This window comes from Heterocephalus glaber, unplaced genomic scaffold (genome assembly GCF_053883595.1).
Source record: "Heterocephalus glaber isolate CG9 unplaced genomic scaffold, H.glaber_assembly_v1.0 deba00001111, whole genome shotgun sequence".
Taxonomy (NCBI): Eukaryota; Metazoa; Chordata; class Mammalia; order Rodentia; family Bathyergidae; genus Heterocephalus; species Heterocephalus glaber.
In genome coordinates, this window is record NW_028258194.1 from 462,194 (window position 1) to 482,587 (window position 20,394).

The following is a 20,394-nucleotide window of genomic DNA, read 5'->3' on the forward strand; positions in this document are numbered from 1 at the left end:
GAGAGTTAAGTGAGTTGCCTTTCTGCTTTTCATGGGCCCAGCCCAAGACTGACCTCAGGAGGCTGTGTGTGCTGCACACACCACTCTCAGTGAGGTGCAACACATGGTAGGTCCTGGGCTGAGCAATCAGCAAAGGAGCTGGGCCCATGAAAAGCAGAAAGGCAACCCAGCCATCAGAGCCGGACAGCCCAGCTTCTGCCTCTGAGTGGGAATCACTGCGACTCTGTGTAGAACAGGAGTGGGCACCAGCCTTTCACATTCCCCAGGCAGAGTCAGGCTCTTTAGAGAAAGAACAAGAGCCAGAAGTGCCTCTGCTGACTTCTAGATTTCAGCAAATCCAGTTTAACTCGATCAGAAACAGAATGGTGCATGGAAAGCACAGCTGTGAGACCAAAGCGACTCCATTTTGCTAATGTGAGACCAGAATGACTCCATTTTGCCCAAAATGGAGTAGTCTCCTTTGTCCTCTCACATTAATGAGTAAATGTGCTTGAACTAGGACAAAAGACGTAATCTGCAACTCAGGATTCCTAACTTTATTACTCAGCCATCTGTTTGCCCTAGAAACAAATGTCCCGGGCCCACTATCTATAGGACAATCTGTTAATGTGCTGACTATCCACACAGGGTGGTCGTGACCGTTAGTCAGGATGTCTGCTGACCATCAGTACGTGACAGTAGACCACTAATCTTTGTCCCCATTTTTCTTGTAAAAACCTATACGTAATCCCCTTCAACCCCCAATGAGCCTAGCCAATCAGAAATCTACACTTCATACTTGCAAAATGTTAACCAATCATATGGCTGCTAATGACCAAAGCTTGCTGTAATCTCAATAAAAACCCTGCTAATTTGGAATTCGGGGCTCTCAATCTCGATCCGCTGTGTCGGTGACAATTGAGAGTCCCTGCTTAAGCGTGAATAAACGACCCTCTTGTGCTTACATCGGAAACGGCCTCCTGGTGGTCTTTGGAACTTCGTAATCTGGGCACAACACAGCCCTGTGCAGGAATCCTAATGAGAATGTGACCCATCTGCTACACCCTGAGAACTAGGTCTCTTGGCGTTGGGACAGGTTCCCCCTTTAGAGGGCAGACCTTTAACTGGAGACCCAGGGACTAGTAAGTGAAAACCACTAGAAACAACAACATTCTAGAATGACCCACTAAAGAACAGTAAAAGCATCCGGTAGAGTATGCTAATTACATGTAATACATTCAGTCGTGAAATTAAAACGTTACCTAATCTTTTTTATGACGATGTTAAAAAAGTAGGAAATAGTTTATAGAGGAACTGCTAAAAAAGCAAAGTATCAGTAGCATTTCCTCTAAACATGAATTACAGGGCTGGGGATTTAGCTCAGTGTCACCACGCCTGCCTGGCAAGCACAAGGTCCTGAGTTTGATCCCCGGTACTGAGGAAAAAAAGAACAACACACATCAATTACAGCCCAATACTAACATGAAAATCACCCTGCCATAATTTAGGAGTCAAACCAAAATGGAAATGATAGGAACTTAGGATATAACCTCAATGCCTATACTGCAAACAAATGTGTAGGAAAGAAATCTTATCCTCCTTCTACCTAAAAGCAAAACTTCTAATTCTTCAGAATAATTTCTGCATTAAATCCTCAACCCAGGGGATCTCCAGAAATCAGAAATTGATTCCAGAGACCTAATTTATAGTGGTTTTCTTACTGCCACTGATGGTTATAAATAATTTCCACAGGACATATTTTCTGCCAGCAGTAGCAGTGCAATAAATCAGCGTTCCTAGTAAAAAAAATAAGGCATGTTTGTCTCCAATGGGGAACAGACTGCCAAAGGGGAAAGCGAGAGGAGGGTGAAGGGCCAGTGTGGTGCTGCAAAGGGAGGAAAGTGCCGAGGTCTAGGCCTGTCATAGGTGGCCTAGAGGCAGGGGAAGTCACAGGTCAAACAAGGTGAAGAGGCAGTCCCCAGGGAGAGCAGACTGCCTCTGAATGCCAGAGGCTATGCGCAGAGAGAAGGGGTTTATGGGGTAGGTAACAGGCAAGATGGCAGGCTGGGACTGGACTGTAAGTAAACAGCTTGTTATCAGGGCCGGGGACGTAGCTCAGTGGTTCCACTGCCTGTCTCGCAAGCGCAAGGACCCAAGTTCGATCCCCGGAAACTAAAAAAAAAAAGCTTGTCTCTGACAGCAGCCTGATTTTTCACTTTGAGAGAAGAGGACTGTAAATACAGAAATACAGTGAATACTAGTTAGCTTAGAATCAACTGTACTCATGTGAAGAGGTGGTGGTGGTCACACACGCACACGCACACACACGCACACACTCCCTAGTTCTATCACCCAACAGCAAAGAGCACATGAAGACCCTGAATCTCAGCGTCTAAATACCACTCGCCAATTTTTTTTAAAAAGCCAAAACTTTCTCTTTTTTGGGAGAACATCTGATTCCTAAACTGGAGCATAAAACATCTGTTGACCCTGGAATTTTGTGCTAGAAACCTAGGAAATGCTCAGAGAGAGACAGATAAAATTCCACCAAGTAGTTAAATAAGAATTAACACCAATCCTTCACAAACATTTCCCAACTCAATCCATTAGGCTGGTATTACTCTAATACCCAAACCAAACCAGACAAAGACATCATAAGAAAACTACAGATCAGCAGCCCTCACGAATTTAGATCAAAAATCCAATCAAAGAGTAGTAAATGAAGCCATATAAAAGGATTAGATACCAAAGCACAGGAAAGGAGGGTAAGAATAAACTCTCCAGTTGGACTGGAATTGAAAGTATTAGTTTTTACTGTCCACAGTTTTATTGGAAAGGCAAGATACAGAAGGAGAAATAAATGCTTACATAAGTGTACGCCTGTCTGCTGAGAGGATCTATCCAAAGATGTCAGGTAGCACTCAGATTACCAAGCGCCTATTTTGGTTTCCAAATTTTGCAAACCACAAAAAGGAAGCAGAGATTCCTTGAGGAAATCGCTGATTCCAGGGCAGGGTAGATGAGTCTAGAACACACTATTGTGACAGAAAATAAGGAAATGCTCCAAGAATTCTGAGGATGCCTCAGAAAGACTAAGGAACTAGTCCAAAGGGAGCACAATGGCAACTGTGGGATAATCTGGGTGTCAAATGATGACTGCAGCAACAAGTGTCACTATTTGAATAATATAGGAATTAATGAATCTATATCAGTACAATAAGTAAGGAGGTAGACATACAGTCAGGAAAGGTCAGCTCTCCCTTACAAAAGTATGGCAACTCACTCACTCTCTAAGAAATGATGGCAACTGAAAAATGATTGGTTTAGGCGACATCAGTATTAGATTCAGAGCAGAAGTCTGAGGAGGAACAAGGCATTTGCATCATCTCAAAGCATCTCCTCATAAGCACAGTAACTCCCCAACTTATGAACATTCAAGTTGTGAACTTTCATAGGTATGAATGGACCTCGCATTTGGTTTGTTTTGTTATTGGTTTGTTTGGTTTTTGGGTTTTTTTTGGTACCGGGGATAGAACTCAGGACCTTGCACTTGTGAGGAAGGCGACATGGAACCACTGAGCTAAATCCCTGGCCTTTGCATTTGGATTTTTATGTTTTACATATTTGTGTCAAAGGTGTCAGACTTATGAATGAATCTGACTCACGCACATTCTCCTGGAATGCAACTCATTCATACATCTGGGACTTACTGTACTTATGAACATAAGTACACATGAACTTCCAGAGGAGGAACTGGACTCTTAACCAAGGGTTAATAGTCATAACCAGAAATGCAGCAAATGCACAAGACAGAACTCTGCACCATTCATGTAGAGGTTTTGTCAAAATGAACTGCTCTGTATTAGAGTAATAAAACAACACACATTCCTGGGTTGGGTGCTAGACTCAGAAGGGTACTGTCAGGAGCATGAGCACATCTGAACAAGTCTAGGGATTAGAAGGGAATCCGGGATCCCTGTGATAGCCTCATACTCAGATACACACAGGCTTGTGTTCTAGTATTGTGGTTTGTGTTCAGACGTCCCCCAAAGCCTCAGGAGGATGAGGTGGGGCTTTCCTCTCCAGAGGCTGTTGAATCTGGAATTTGTAATGCTGGGGTTCAGGGCCTGTGAATACTAAACCACTACTCGTGAGTGACTGGTTTAGCACTGCCCTAATCAGGTAGTCTAAGATAAGAGGGGCAGGAAGATGCTGTTAAATTCGCTTGTTGCCTCTGCTACCGTGTGGGAGCCATGCTGTTTCTCCTCTGCAATGCTATTTGTCATCCCTGCCTTGGACCCGGCCGATTATGGGTTGAAACCTCTACAAACTGTGAGCCAAATAAACTCCTTCCTCTCTAACTTTGGGTGTTGGGCATTTTGTCTCAGCAATGAGAGAAAAGTAACTAACACACCTAGCATTCCCACAGGTTGTTCAGAAATGCCAACAACTGGAAAACTCAGCTGAATGGTCAACCAAGTATCCGTGTTCTATCTCTAATACAAGTCCTGTGATTTCTGTGTACAGTTAAGATTATTTCACATTAAAAAGTTACAGAAGAGCATCTCCTGACCTCTTTGGTTTTAGTCATAGTTTCCGCAATGATGCTGGCAGCTCCAGGGTCATCCGTCACAGGGATGAAGGGCCGAGAGGAGGCTGAGGGGGCAGATGGTGTCACTGCAGAAGGGGTCACAGCGTCCTCGGAGGAGACAATCTAAAGGAGAGTACACCAGGAGAGTGGAAAAGCTTAACAACATGGCACGATGCCCTACAAGTTCAGGGGTTTCTATCTAACCCACTTGGGGCTGTCTAAAATGCTCCACATTCACAGAGACCACACAGTGCTCACACCACATGTCTACTACCACCCTGCTGGGCCTAGAGCAGCCCTGCAAGTCAAGACCATTCATATTTCCAGGAAAACTATTAATATTCATAGCAGCTCACTTGAATCAGACTAATATGAGCTCATATCTCTTCAAATTGGGTTTTTCCCCAAGACAAATTACAACATTTCTGACTTTTTAGACCTTTAAGGTTTCAAAATTCCATCTAATGACTTTTAAAAGAATAGACCCATTTGTATTTCAATACTAAAAAAAGCTCATTTTAATAGTATATTTTTATAATTCAAGTTGAAAATCTAAGTAACGGGTGCAAAAACAGCCTAGCTTAAATGACAAAATGACTGAGATTTTCCTAGATACAAAGAAGCTACCTTTTCCTTTAGATCTAATACATGCTGCTTTAGGAGTCGCTCTTACCTCTCTCTTCTCTTGCCATGGACTGGGACTCAGCCTGTCTTCGAGATCAATAGCCAGCATGCAGTCCTCCACAGTCATGGGACTGAGCATGGCAGACGCCTCCGAAGGTGGTGCTGACGAGGAGAACGAGGGGCACTCCACTGGGGCGATCATGCCTGCCGGCATCAGGGCGCCCACCACTGCATCCCTGCGGGAACAGAAAGCCAGGCCCACAGTGAGCTGCCTCTCACCACAGCGCAACAGAAGGCAGCAAGGTGGGGTGAACGCGCATGGAAGCATGTCCCCGTTTCAGTAGGGCATGTGGTAAAGGAATTTTGGAGAGACACTGGGCATGGCTGTCAGGTGGCCATGGGCTATCAGTCGAAGTGCTTACTGCAGACCTTACTTATAGTCATGCCCCACATAATGACATTTTGGCCAAGAAAAGATTCCGTATATGACAGTGACCTCATAGGGTGGTACTCCCTGGAACTTTATAGGCAGCTATATTTGAATAGCTACCCTGCTTAATTCGTGTGACTTCACTGACAGAAACACAACATACGTCCCAGAATTATTTCTATTGCTGAGCAGTGCCTGGCTAGACTTCGTGATCATGGTAGTAACAGGTGAGACCACACAACATGTGAGCCAGACCAGAATGAGTCTCTGGTTCACCCTAAGAAACTCTCATGGGCTGTTGTTAGAACCAGGAGCTGGATAATTAAACACCAAGTGATTCTGTGTTTACTAAAAGCCAGTCACATGCTAGAAAGCAAGGACTGAATGTCCTCTCAACAGCTGACCTGGGCTCTGTCCTGAAACCAAGGTTCCTACAGAAGTACATCGGTCAAGCCCACACCCGTGACACACTGAGAGATGCAGCTCACTGAGGCTGCACAATTGTCTGCATCTGCGATGTCCCCCTAGGCCACGTGCTAAAGGCTGAGTCCTCTGTGTGGTTATTACTGTGAAGGGCAGAACCCTGCCTAGAGGGGGTCTTTTTGTCATAAAGAGCCTGGTCCCTTCCTTTTTCTCTTTTCAATTCCTGGCCATGAGGTGAGCAGTTTTGCTCTGCTATGTGTTCTACCATCATGTGCTGCCTTGCCACATGCCCAAACCAATCACAGGCTGGAACCAAAACAAATCTTTCGTTTTTATAAGCTTCAGTATTTTGATACAGGCATGGAAAGCTGACTAATACAGGCTGACAGAAAACAACAGCAAATACTTCAAAAGCAGAAGTTTCATAACTCCGCCTTATCGAGTGAAGAGGGTATGTCATCATAAACATCACTATAAGCTAGTATCAATGAAATCTTCTTCTCTTTCCCCAAATAGTAGAGTTTACTGACCAAAAAGAAAAATGATTATGTTCCTTAACTTGGTTTTCTGATTCATATTTCAACATCCACTAGGACAATCACAAAGATCACCATCAAAGGATATGCGACTTGCAACTCATAGCATTTACAAACAGTAACACAACACTGAAACATCTAGTTCATCAAAATATTACAAAAGCGTGAAGTTTACATAACTGTAGGACTTCAAACATCAGCACACAGCCTACCTGGCATACAGGATCTGCAGCGCTGTGAGCACATGTGACAAGGCCTGCTGTTTGGCCAGGCTGCCGTCCAGCGACAGAAGGATCTTGGCAAGAGAAGGGCGACTTGGCTTAGAATTATTTGCACCACTTATTTTATTACTGGCAGCAGAAGAATCAGCATCCGAAGACACACCTAAAATCAGAAAAATAAAAATCTGTTTTTGAGATCACATTTTCTTCTATTTCTATAAAGTCTGACCTTTTAGGTTAGCTCCGAAACACACCACAGCCTGCATTTTGCTACTTCATAGAGTATGTATCAGGCTCACTGACAGTCTTTCAAGGGTTAACAGGAAATTATCAATACTTCCATAAAGAAGCCATATTCAGCAAAAGTTCATTAGAACTGCAAAAATAAGTTATAAACACTTTTTTAAAATACATTTACAAAAATTCATGTTACGTACATATAATGTGTGAAAATGGTACAATAATTATCTGTATTTACTTGCTCCTGCAATACAAGACAAAACAAAAACAAATCAAAAACAACAAAGAAAGATGCGGGCCATGAAACAGTCTAAACATTCCCCATGCTCACTGGTCTGAGAGCCACCAGCCCTCACCAGAGGGAAGGGACAGGGGAGCCTGGAGCTCTCCAGGTGAAGAAGGCAGAGCTAAGAGTCAGGGGGGCCAACACAGCCACAGGCTGACGGCCAGGACCAGGAAGAAAACAAGGCACCAGAGAGAGACCTGCCCCCTCTCACCCCAGCCAAGACGGGAAACTAGCCAGATGGGAACACAAGGGAGAAGAAACTATCCAAAGCCAAAAAGAACTGCTGCCTGAAAGGACCTGAGGCACAACACCCAGCAAACACACAAACCCCAGGTCAGCACCTAACTGGAAGACCTAGAAAGAGTACTCAGAAGGATCTTGCCTCAGTGGTAGGAAATCGGCCCCTGGTCTGGACTCACCTAACCAATCTAAAACCAAGAACAAAAAGAATCAAATTGCTGCTCAGTAACTCAGCCACATCTAAGCTCAAGATTTACAGGCATGAAAAATCTCCAGCAATCCAGAGCAGAGTTCATCATGTGTGGCATCCAGACAAAGACCACTAGGTAAAAGAACAACAAGAAAATACAACACAAAAACACAACACAGAAATAACAAGAAAAAGTCACTCAAACAGACAACCAAGAACCAATAGATGCTAGAATCAGCAAAGAAATTAAAATATTTCTTACAGCTACATTTCACACGTTCAAAAATACAACTAAAAACAGAGGTGATACAAAAAATAGCCAAATCAAACTTCTAGAAAGGAAAACTACAATGTCTAAGACTAAAAATAGTTTAGTGATATCGACAGCACATTAGAAAATAAAAAGATTGGGCCGGGGATTTAGCTCAGTGGTTCTGCCGCCTGCCTCGCAAGCGCAAGGACCCAAGTTTGAGCCCCAGTACCAAAAAGAAAATTAAAAAATGAAAATAAAAAGATTACTGAATCTGAAGATATATCAATACAAACAATCGAAAATAAAACAGAAAAGAATGTAAGTCATGAACAGAGCAGCAGTTTCCTGGAGACAGCTTCAAAGACCTAATATACATGGACTGGAGTTCTTAAAGGAGGCAAAAAGATACAAGGAAAAAAAAATCTGAAGAAATAGTGATGGAAAGTTTTCCATATATAATGAAAACTATAAACTCAACAGACCCACAAAGCACAGTAAACCACACACACAAAAACCATGAGAACAGCTACATCAGAACACCGCATAATCAAACCGGTCAAAACTAGGAATAAAAAAATCTTAATAACATCAAGAGGAAAAAAGACATGCTGCATACAGAAGAACAAAGAAAAGAGTAAATGACATTTATCCATAAAGTGGAATGAGTTCTGTAAAGCACTAAAAGAAACAAACTGTCAAACTAGAATTCTATACCCAGCAAAGATCTCCTACAAAATAAAGCCAAATATGTATTAGCTCAGACTTTAAAAAGCTGAATGCATGAGCACATCTACACTATGAGACACAACAAAGAAGCCCTTCAAACAGAAGGAAGCTGGCATATGACTGTTATGGCTGTGTCTGGCTGCCCCGCCCAAAGCCTCATGAGATCACAGGTGGGGCTTTTCAGAGGTGGCTGAATCTAGAGTGTGTGCTACTAGTATTAAGTGTGTGTGATCATTAAATTAGCCCACCGATCGTTTGGCCTAGTTCTGGATGCAGATAATGGGAAGACCCACCCTGGGTATGAGTACTACCTGCCCTAACGGCATGTAGCCTGGACAGAATAAAAGGGACAACTCATTACACACCTTCAGTGCCCAGGATCAGAAAGTAAAGATCTCTGAACTGTTTCCTGTTGTAGTATACTGATTTTGACCCCTCCATCCAAGTAACGAGGGGCTGCTCCAATTTGATGCTCATGTCCCCACCACTGGTGCCAAAGTCCCCACTCATGGGCTGAAGGCCCTGGAATCTGATGCCCACAGACAACAGTAGCAGAAAACCTTGCTCTTTGCTTCTCGGCTACCACAGGTGAGCAGCTTTGCTCCCACTCGCCCTTCCACCACCAGAAGGCACTGCCTCACCACAGGCCCAGAACAATGGAGCCAGCCAACCATGAGACAGCAAATCTTTCCTCCTTTAAACTAAACTGTTTCCTCAGGTGTTTTTGTCAGAGATGGAAAGCTAACACAGCATGCCTCAGACCAAAGCTGACACCCAAAAATAACTAATCACCCATTATGCTTAGTGAAAAACGCAAGGTAAAGGAGTACATGCAATAGGATTCATTTATATGTTCCAAACCATGCAAACTGGAGACAGAACAGAAGTCAGTAGATACCAGAGGGAAGGGAGGGGAGCCAAGAGCAGAAGGGAAGGGCTGCGAAGGATGGGGGGAAACATCAGGTGTGCTGCATTGTTCATAATCTTTGTGTGTGTGTGTGTGTGTGTGGTGTTTTTTTTTGGTACCGGGGATTGAAATCAGATCCTTGAACTTGCGAGGCAGGCGGCAGAACCACTGAGCTAAATCCCCGGCCCCATTGTTCATAATCTTCTGTGGTTATATTTCACAGATGCATGTGTATTTCATAGCTGATCAAAATGTACACTTTAAATGGGTGTGATTCACTATTTGTCAATGAAAACTAAGTAAAGCTGTTAGAAAACTTGAAGCAGCCCAGGATAAGAATCAGTATCATACCTTCTTCTAAAAACTTTCCATTCAAGCACACATAAATCACACAGGAGTATACCGTAACTCTTCCATGCCTCAGCTGGTTCATAATGCAATGAATACAGCACAATTAACCAATCGGCAACACTGCTGTCACTAGCAAAAGTATCTCAGAGAAGACAAAGATCTGTGTTACCTAAATAGGAGGCACCTAGAGGGTCTCTTGCAGTCTGGAAAAGGACAGGCTCGTGGACAGAGGGTGTGGCCACATCCACGGTCGTCCATGCCACGCTGTGAGAGGACCCGCAAGCCACCCTTGTGATCTTCTGGCCTTCTAAGCCCTGCACAAGTGTGGGCTTTCTGTTAACTGTGGTTGTGCCATTGCCCTGCTGGCCATGGTCATTATCACCCCAAGCATACACCTGTTTGTAGGGGGAAAAAACCACAATTTTCAACATTTCAGATCATTTTCTTGAAAATGCTTAAAGTATCTGTCATGGTACTTCAAAGAACTGAGCTCTTAAAGGTAAAAAATAGTATCATAATCTTATACAATGGCAGGTGTGCAATGTAACCATGAAAATGCTTCCCAGCAGCTATAAATGCAACCTACTTAATATCAACCCAATTAATTTATCCACTTTGTTTTGTTATAGAATGCAAAGGGGATCCTCTCCTTCAACTAAGTAGTAATTCATTTTTTCCTTTATTTTAGAACAAAAAACAATAAAAAACACCACGCTTATTTTTAAGTAATGTGCTTGCCTTTCTAAAGCCAGAAGGTGTCATTCATTTCTGATGAAAAACAGTGTGCTGTTTCCATAAATGAACCCTAAAACATGACACCCATTATCGAGTCACAGTGTGTACCTCTCAAAGCAACAGAATGAGCAATGCTTATCAAGTATTAACTTTATTTCTCAAATTATGTCTCGCCCATCATCTATCAACTCTGTAAAGTAAAATACTAACAGCTCAGCAAAAGCAGTACTAACAATGGTACTTTTCTCACTCCCACATGGTCTTCAGAGCGAAACAACTCTTTCCCATGGCCCTGCCCCCACCCGTGTTGGTGAGCAGGCAGATGCACTAGTGGACAAAATGGTACTGGCCCACCCTCACCATTCTCCTGGCACTAGGACTCAACTTATCAGGTTACACAGCACTTCAGAAAACCACGTCTCCTCCAGGGCACCTGCAGCCTTACCTGCCCCGAGTCTGTTACTGCCAGGCAGTGCAGCGCCCCGACAGCCACATGCACAATCTTCTTCCCTCTCAGGCCTTCTACCACCTGTGGCTTCCGCACGTGCACATCAGAGCCATGGCCCAGCCGGAAGTAATCCCCCTTCCCCCTGAGAGGTCAACAGGGTGAGTGTTACTGCAGTGTCATACTCTGGCAGTACTGTACAGGAAAAGGCTCACTGTCTCACATCTTTCAGAACCGACTCGGGGAGTCCGCCACACGTAGCACCCAAGGTCATTGAACTTACATTCTAAAACCATAAACTGTGAACTCATTAATTCATTAATTCAGCTATCAAGATCCTTCATACTGTAATACATGCTTTACCACAATTTAGGTCACTATTCCAGATTTTCATACAAAGAGACTGAACATAAGATACAAACACAAACTTCCTTCCAAAGTGCTGCATGGTATATGTCCTTTCAAGCTGCTTCTGGTCACAATAATGACACCATCCAAAGTTGGTATGGGCACCCATTATTTGGCACTTTAACAAAAAAAGCTTTCACAAGAATTAAACATAAACCTCTTTCAGGATCAAAGGATTCAGAAGCCCTCGCGCAAACAGACGCACTGGAGACAGGGAGAAGTCCACGTACCATGTCCACACCACTCCCGACTTGGTGAGTGCCAAGGAGAACTGAGCGCCACACTCAATCTGGCACACTCCCTGGCCATTCAGTCTCTCGATGTTTTGGGGAATGTTACAGCCTTCACTTCCTCCCCGGCCCAATTTTCCAAAGTCACCATCACCCCAGGAAAATACCAAACCTAGGTTAAAAGAGAAGCACTTCAGGCCAGGGCTTCATAACATTCCACCCACCCAGAACCCTGAGTTCATGACAGGTACTCACCTTCGTCAGTCAGCGCCAGCGTCTGTGCGTCTCTACTTCCACATGCAACCTGGATCACTCTGTGACCAAGAAGGACTTTCACCTACTCAATTACAAATTTAAAAACAGAGTCAAGCACAAGCACTGAGAAAGGGGAAATTTTCTCACAGACCGAGAGCTAATAATGCACACATCATCCTGAACTTTTCTAGACTTAAGGCTTATCTCCACTTGAAATCGCCAGGCAGTAAGCTTTCCTATGAAATGGTATAATCACCATTTTGGGCTTCAGCTGTGTGGTGTTATCTCCGTGTCCCAGCCGACCATACTCTCCAAGACCCCAGGTATACAGCTCCCCACTGGAGGTGAGCGCTGCACTGTGCGAGCTCCCGCAGGCAATGTCCCGGATACGCTTGGCTCTCAGTGCCTCTATCAGCCTTGGCTTGTCACAGTTCCTGAAACAAGATTAAACCACACTCCACCCTTCTTCAAAGAAGGCAAAAAGACATCCACACTGATCTACCTTCAGGCAACACAAGATCCACAAACCAACTTAACTATCAAACCTTAAAAAAAGAGTATGCAAAGCTAAATCACATATTCGTCCATGTTAAAAACTTAAAGCCCTATTTCCCCAAAGAACCTATCCCATTTTAACACCCTACAAAACAACTGTTAAAAGGCATTCTGTTACTATTAGTAACAGCTTCTTACTAACAAGTAAAAATACTCTTACATTCTGCTGAAGTGTCCGAGTTTTCCATCGTCACCTTCGCCCCAAGAAAACACTTTGCCGTCAACGGTGAGGGCCGTAGCATGCCGGCCACCTGCAATATTCACACAGGCCCAGGTACAGAAAGTTCACAGCATAGCCACTCCGTGTGCCCGGGATGCAGCACACACTCAATGACTATTTGTTGAATAAATGGAGCAAACAGGATCAACAATTTAGTTATTAGGAAAGCTTTCTGGTGACATGTGCAAAATAGATGAATTTTTAATAATCTATATACATTTCAGCTCTAAAACTTATTTGTAGGGGTGAGGCAAAGTAATGCTGATTATCAATAGTGTTCCTCTTATTTAAACATCTAAAAACATCAAAATTTAGATTAAAAAAGTAAAAATAAGTACATTTGTGACTGGGAAAACTGACATATATGGTGGCAATTTAAGATTCTGAGCACTGTAGCCAACAGTGGAATTATTTAAGCAGAAGTACCATCATTTGCAAGGAAGTCATTACACTCCCTCTTCCCACAGCACAGTAGCTCCTTCCCAGGACGCAGGGCTCTCCCGGCCCACACACCAACCCGACCCCTCAGGGTCACAGGTGTAACTTGTTCTGCCAGTCCTGAACATTCATTCTCCCACTTCCTTATTAACAGAATCCCCTATTATCGGGGCAGCAAGTGCTCAGCTAACAACCAGTCTTCCCGGCCTCCCCTGCCCACAGGACACTCTGGAAAGGGCTGGATGGACTGGAGGACCCACCTTCTGCTCCCACCTGGGCCTAGGACTAGAGGGTACTGCAGCAGGGCCTCCGTCCCAGGGTGGGAAGGGAGGATACACGGACAGGCCCAGACCTACCACAGACTTTCACAGAGGAGGAAAGTAACCTCTATTTGGCTTAGGGCACTATCACTTGGATTCCTTGTTATATGGGATTGTATCTAACCCCTTCTGGTACCGGCAGGCACTAAACTTCGTATCTACTTCAACTCCATTCCTCAGAGATCTAGCACTGTGCTTCAAAATAGCATTTCAAGTTCAAGGACCGGAGTTCGATCCCCCATACCAAAAACGACAACAAAAAACCAAAATAGCATTTGATAAAATTGCTCTAAAGAGAAGGAGAGTGAGGAGGTGTGTCTTTTTAACGATCTTTCTCATCTCTGAGGTTCACAATCACTTTTAGGAGTCTGATAAAACTCTCAAAAAAAAAAAAAACATATTTAGGCACAAAACTTAATAATTTTATTGATACAATGGGCTGAAGACCATGGCTCCAAGACTAAACACCCCATCCTTGGAGGGGTACACCCACACAACTAAAATACTGGCAATGCTGGTCTCCAAAAAACCTAATTTTGTAGCACTAATTAGATTCCAGACTACCCAGAGATTTACATTATCCAATTGTTCTTCCTGCTAATTAAGGTAAAATGTGAAAAAGAAGGGAAGGACGTCTTGGAAATTATTTTCAGGCCTTAAGTTATTTGCACTCTAGAAGTGACAGATTTTCTCCACCACCAACGGTGGTGGCAGGAGGCCCTTTACCTGAGTGAACAGCCACCTTCTTGACCACATAACTGCTCAGTGCGGTGATCTGCCGTGGGATGGGGACTGTCCCGCTTGATAAGCCCAGCCCTAGCCGGCCATTAGTGGCTTCTCCACACGCGTACACCTTCCCTTCCACGGTCACTGCAAAAAACCAGAGACAGAAGAAAACTCAATTTCCACAACACAAAAGCTATTTTTATGTATGTGCTAAGAATAATTTAAATTTTTTTCTAATATTAGAATAATCATACCTGCAAACAAACTTTTAGAACCACCAGCCACCTGAACCACATTCAAAGCAGACAGAGTCTCAGAGAAGGAAGGAACCTTTATCTAGAAAAAGATTTTTTAAAAAAGCAAAGTAAAAAAGAAAAAGAATTTTATATGCACTTTAAAATTTTTAAATAACCAATGCTACAAGGAATCACTGTAAATTTTTATGGTTATATTAGCCACGGTTCTTTTCTAACACTAAAGTAAGTTAAGAATAAAAGGATATACTGAGATTTATTTTAAAATAAATGAGCAGGACCATGGATTTAGCTCAGTGGTTTCCCTGCCTGCTGCGCAAGCGCAAGGACCCGAGTTCAATCCCCGGTACAAAAAATAAATAAATAAATAAAATGAACAGAAAATAAAGACAAAACTACAGTCAGCTGTTGGTAACTGCTGATGCTAGTAGCAAGGACATGAGAGCGTACAACCCTAACTTTTCTATCTGTGTACACAATAAAAGGTGAAAATAAAATGCATTAGTACAGGTGAAAAATAAAAGTTAGGTCAAGTCCTGCTCATTCTCTTTGATTCTGACTCTGATACCTCTAAGAAATCATATGCTTATATTTGCCACTGTGAGTGAGCGTGACTTAATTTAAAATCCCTGGAGGGCCAGGGATGTAGCTCAGTGGTGCTACGCCTGCCTGGCAAGCACAAGGTCTTTAGTTCAATCCCTGGTACTGCTAAATAACTAAATAAATAAATACCCCTGGAGCCCTTTGTCAAAGAAACCTTTTAGACAGGTTCGTAAACTATCAGAGTCACTCCTGCAGTAGAAGAAAGGGTTATCATCACAACTGCGGACCACTGAGTGTCCTTCCTATGAAAGCTCCATGTGTGACTGACTGGGGTCCTGGCTCCCAACAACAGCCATGCCTCAGTGACCACTGGACAGCCCTGCCAGGAAACAGATAAGACACCAGAGCTTACTGCCCTGCCCACTTCAAAACGGAGGTGAGCGATCTTAACACACAAGTGCAGTTCAAGGCTGCCAAAACAAAGATAAAAACTGGCTGGACCTCGATGGGGCAAGAGTTCAAATAAACAAGTTCTAACTGTCTTAGTTTCTTGGCAATGCAGGTAAGAAGAGAACTTATGATGGATGATGAACACTGGAACACTAGAAGGAAGCAGGTTCAGTCCTCCAAAATGAAAAGGTGTTTCCGGGTACTGACATTTGGAGGAAATTGTTTTGGAACTACTCAGACAAGAGACACTGAGTGATAGAAGGCACACTGAATTCAACTCTAGTTCAAATGCAGAATTAGTTTTATCTATTCTTTTTTAAGAATAGATAAGCAACATACATACTTTTCAAATTAATCTTTCATCTAACTATTTATGGGATAGGTAAGTGGCACAGCCTCCCCATGAGTTCATGATTTACTAATAGATGAATGGGAACATGAAGCTCTCCAGCCAAAATAAGCCCCCCAAAGATGACACATGTGTGTGGTGCACGTGTGCACACGTTTTGTGTCTTTGTGTTACCAGAGCATTCTCTCTCTACAGAGAGAATTTCACCCTGAAGTATTCGAGTACCAAGTACATAAAGAGCAGACATCCTAACTTGCTCATCTTCATACCCCTATGGCATTTTGAACACAGCATTTTGTTTGTTTGTGGTAAGCAAAAAGATGAATACAGTTATAGTCTACAATTTTCACCTATGCATTTCTTCTCAAAGTCTAGTTGAAGGAAATACAGCTACATCTAAAGTGCACTTACTGTCCAAGGACAGAGGCTTCTCAGAAACTAAATTTGATAACGTCCTTTCAGAATGTTTCAGAATTACTTTCCAAGAGCCAATTTTAAAAACCACATACAGAAGGTAAAAGTCTGACTGAAACGGGCTGTCGCTGAGCCTTCTGTGGGTGCAGGCGCTACAGAACAGCCCGCTCTCAGGCGCAGGTGGCGCAAGTGCAAGCGCGAGCCCGGAGGGGAAGGAAGGTACCTTGGAGCCTTTGAGCCCACCCAGCTGGTCCTTGTCATTCAGTCCCCACACGAACACTTTGGTTCTCACTGCAGCTGACGATTCCAGGCCCGCAGATTTCTTTCTAATAAGGCTGACCAAAAGGAAACAAAGAAACAGAGGTCATTTACAACAGCATAAAACATTTACAACATAAAAGGAAAGCAAACTCAAGCGCGCAAAAATTTTGACACCTGTCACCAAAACGCACAGGTACCACACACAGAACCAGGAACTGCCACTGGGACTGGCCTTGTGACAATGTCTCTAAATCTGGACATACATTTGGCTGTTTTGTCCCCAAAGAAAGAATAAAATAGATGTAGCCATATGATCTTGGGGGTTGCCTAACAGACACGTGTTAACAGCCAAATGCTACTTTCTTCCTTCACACCCTCTGCCCGAGGCATGGCCAGAAGGCCTGACTGCTGGTTAGCTGGGGAAGGTCCTTGCCACCTTTCTTTTCCAGAAGACTTGCTCCTTCCACTTTGTTCATCTCATCCCCTCAACTGTCTTCTTGGGGAAGTTAAACAACAGCAGGCAAAACACTCAGATTCTTGAACTTGAAACCGCAAAAACACACAAGACAATGCTAGATTTTTTTGGTTGGTCTTTTGACAGACAAGTGCTAAGGAACTGCTTCTTTTATGTGTGAGGGTTTTTGGCTTTCAGTAAAAAGCTTTTGATCTTTTTTAGGGGGGGGGGTGCGGGGGACGTACCAGGGATCGAACTCAGGACCTTGTGCTTGCAAGGCAGGCACGATGCCACTGAGCTAAATCGCCCGTCCACTTTTGATCTATTTTTGTAAGCTAAGATGGGAGACTGAAGACTCCGGAAACTAGGTTCTAGATAGGTAAGAATTTTTTAACATGTTACATACAAATAAATATTTACCTTATGGGATCAAAATTTTATGGTTTGGGAATGAAAATGTAGAAAAACTCTTTCATCAGATGCCAGGCCCAGGAAAGCAAGCTTATGTACAAGGTACTGAAATACCCTATACATATCATTGGTCAAAATACAGATGAGAAACCAGGAGTGACATTCAGAACACTTAATGTCCAGCACCACCTCACTATCCACCATGTGCAGGGAAGGTCAGCTGCACTTGGGCACTTCCCGCTTGGGTGCCAACCTGTGGAGGACTGCTGGCGCCACTGATTCATTTTGAAGTTATTAATTAATGAAAAAATTACATTTAAATATCTAGGTTTTCTTTTGTTAATGCATTCAATTATTTAAAAATCTGACCAATAAGTAAAGCCAAAACTTTACGGTTATTTCATATATATACTATATGTTCTAATTCTGCTTGCCCAATTCATTTTAATAGCTATCAAATAAGAAAATGCTAATCTTCAATTTTCTCTTAAAAACCCTATGATTTCCTTATTTAAGTGAACTGATGTGTTCTTCATTTAATTAATGTGTAGATATGATCAGCCTGACATATAGCCCAACATTTTAGATAAGGTAGCAATGTACATATTATCCTCTTTTCACTTTTTATGCAAAGGTTTTGAAATAAAACAGGACAGAATCTAACATCAAGATGAGAGCCCTAGAATACTTCTTAGCACAGCAGCTGCCCACTTGTGACTGTGAGAATGTGCCTGACAGTGACGTGGATGATTACCTCTGTCTCTTTATGTCACACACTGCAAAGAACTTACACAAAGGTTGTTGGGTCAACAGGGCAAAGCTGGCACTGGTGGCCTGCCTCTGGTGCCTGTCTGCAGGGCCAGGCCCACACTAGCAACCCAACAGTGCCTTGGGGAATCAGGAAAACACACCAATTTAGATTTTGGTTTTGGGGTGCTGGGGCTGAACCCAAGTCACTGCGCATACAAGTCAAGCACTCTATCTCTGAAGTACATCCCAAGCCCAAAACATACTGCACAGCCTCTGACTTAGCATTTTCACTTACAGCAATTAATCGAGGAAGATACCACTTATAAGGATAGTGATGGTCTACACTGTGTGTTGCTAACAGTAAACGGGGCCTAGAGCACACAGGTCTTGGAATAAATGCACGAATGACAGATACTGTTACTGCCTGGCACACTGCTATTCCCTGTACCAGAAGCTCTGATAACACTGACTCTTCCTGTACTGTCTGGGGACTGTACTCTGTTGGAGACCCTCAAGGCCTTCTGGCCACTCATGTAGCAACACACTTGGTAAGTTTTGTCTGGTTTTGTTCTACACATTCTCCACAGTACTGGCCAACAGAGATACATATTGATACATGTAGATGCATGTTGAGTAGTAACAGGCATCACTACACCACTCATATCATACACAGGGAGAACTTAAACGAGTAACTGAGAAGAGTCAAAAGAAGAAATACTGCACTCCAACATTAGACACAAGACATTCCAGAGGTGGCTGGTAGTGACAGCTGCACAACAATGTAAATGCATTTCATGCCACTGAACTGCATTTAAAAATGGTTAGAATGGAGCTTAGTGTAGAATACTCAGCACTCTGGGAGCTGAAACAGGAGGATTCCAAGTTCAAGCCCAGCCTGAACAACTTAGCAAGGCTCTGTCTCAAAATAAAAGAAAAAGGTTGCAGATGTAGCTCAGTGTGAAGGCCCTGGATTCAATCCCCAGTACTGAAGAAAGACAAAGTTAAAATGGTAAATTATGTATATTTTACCGTAATAAAAATGAATACATAGCCGGGGATTTAGCTCAGTGGTTTCGTCGCCTGCTGCACAAGCACAAGGACCAGAGTTCGATCCCCGGTACCATTAAAAAAAAAAAAAAAATACATTTTTCTTTTAAAGGTAATGATAAATGCGTATCAGAAAAAAACCCATAAAATGTACCATAAACTACAAAGATAGTGTACCAAGAGTAAAGTGCTATTTCAGATAGAAAAAGCAAGCGTTTTCATTTTAACAATATTTTTTAAAACATGTGCTTACATGTTCTTTTTTTTTTTCTTAAATTCTTTTATTGGTACATCTTAGGTATATGTTTACATTTATCGTTGGGTGCTTGTACCTGTACATGATGGATCTTGGTTCCTATTTTTTCCCCATTACCTGCCCTCCCTTCACCCCCTCCACCCTTCCCTATTTACAAAGGCTTTGTTTCCATTTTTTTCTTTTCTCATAATTTTTCCTTTCCCTCCTTTCCTTTCCCCTTCCCCTCACAACACCCCTACCCCTTTGGACCTTTTCTTCCTATTTCAATTTATCAATTATTTGTTTTAATCATTTTAGTCCTTATTTACACTTTCAGTTTCTCACACCAGAGAAACTATTCAGTATTTACACATGTGTGTCCTATTTATTTCACTTAAGAGTATGGCCTCAATATGCATTACATGTTCTCTGAAAGATAAAAGTTAAAACATTCTTCTTTTGTAAACTTAATGTTCTTGCAGGCATAACCCTACTCTCTACATAAAGCGCTCCGATGCAACACACTTGAGAGAGGACTCGGGACAAGGTGAAGCTGGGCAAGCACCAGTCACACTTGCTCTCACCTCCCACTGCTCCCTTTGTCGTCCTCCTCCTCTTCATCATCTGAGGCCAGGAAAGGAACCGCAGCCAAGTCCTCCTCCTCGGCACGGATGCGCCCCAGCAGGATGAGCCCATGGATCTTACAGTCGATTCCTGAACTCCTGCACTGCTTTATGGCAATTTCAATGTACCTGTGATACTAGACAGAAAATAACGAGCTACACTTTTTAGACTCAAACACATTCTATACTGCAGCTGGAGAGGAGATCTCAGGATGCCTGAGATGAAGAAGAACGTGTGGAGAGTCAGGCTCAGGTTCTGGAAATGCCACCTGAG

General features: G+C 43.0%; 1 protein-coding gene across 4 annotated transcripts in view; it reads right to left on the reverse strand.

The window, feature by feature from the left end:
• Positions 1 to 20,394, reverse strand: part of Herc2 (HECT and RLD domain containing E3 ubiquitin protein ligase 2) — a 184,582-nt gene that overhangs the window by 48,741 nt on the left and 115,447 nt on the right. For all 4 annotated transcript variants that reach the window (XM_004872187.4, XM_004872188.4, XM_087210102.1 and 1 more), the window contains exons 56-68: positions 20,082 to 20,257; positions 16,563 to 16,674; positions 14,584 to 14,665; positions 14,330 to 14,473; positions 12,786 to 12,876; positions 12,327 to 12,504; positions 12,071 to 12,152; positions 11,816 to 11,987; positions 11,178 to 11,322; positions 10,167 to 10,392; positions 6,796 to 6,967; positions 5,244 to 5,430; positions 4,553 to 4,693 (exon numbers count right to left, since the gene is read on the reverse strand). In XM_004872187.4, the coding sequence (XP_004872244.2) occupies positions 4,553 to 4,693; positions 5,244 to 5,430; positions 6,796 to 6,967; positions 10,167 to 10,392; positions 11,178 to 11,322; positions 11,816 to 11,987; positions 12,071 to 12,152; positions 12,327 to 12,504; positions 12,786 to 12,876; positions 14,330 to 14,473; positions 14,584 to 14,665; positions 16,563 to 16,674; positions 20,082 to 20,257 (1,908 nt within the window). The remainder of the gene's footprint in view (positions 1 to 4,552; positions 4,694 to 5,243; positions 5,431 to 6,795; positions 6,968 to 10,166; positions 10,393 to 11,177; positions 11,323 to 11,815; positions 11,988 to 12,070; positions 12,153 to 12,326; positions 12,505 to 12,785; positions 12,877 to 14,329; positions 14,474 to 14,583; positions 14,666 to 16,562; positions 16,675 to 20,081; positions 20,258 to 20,394) is intronic.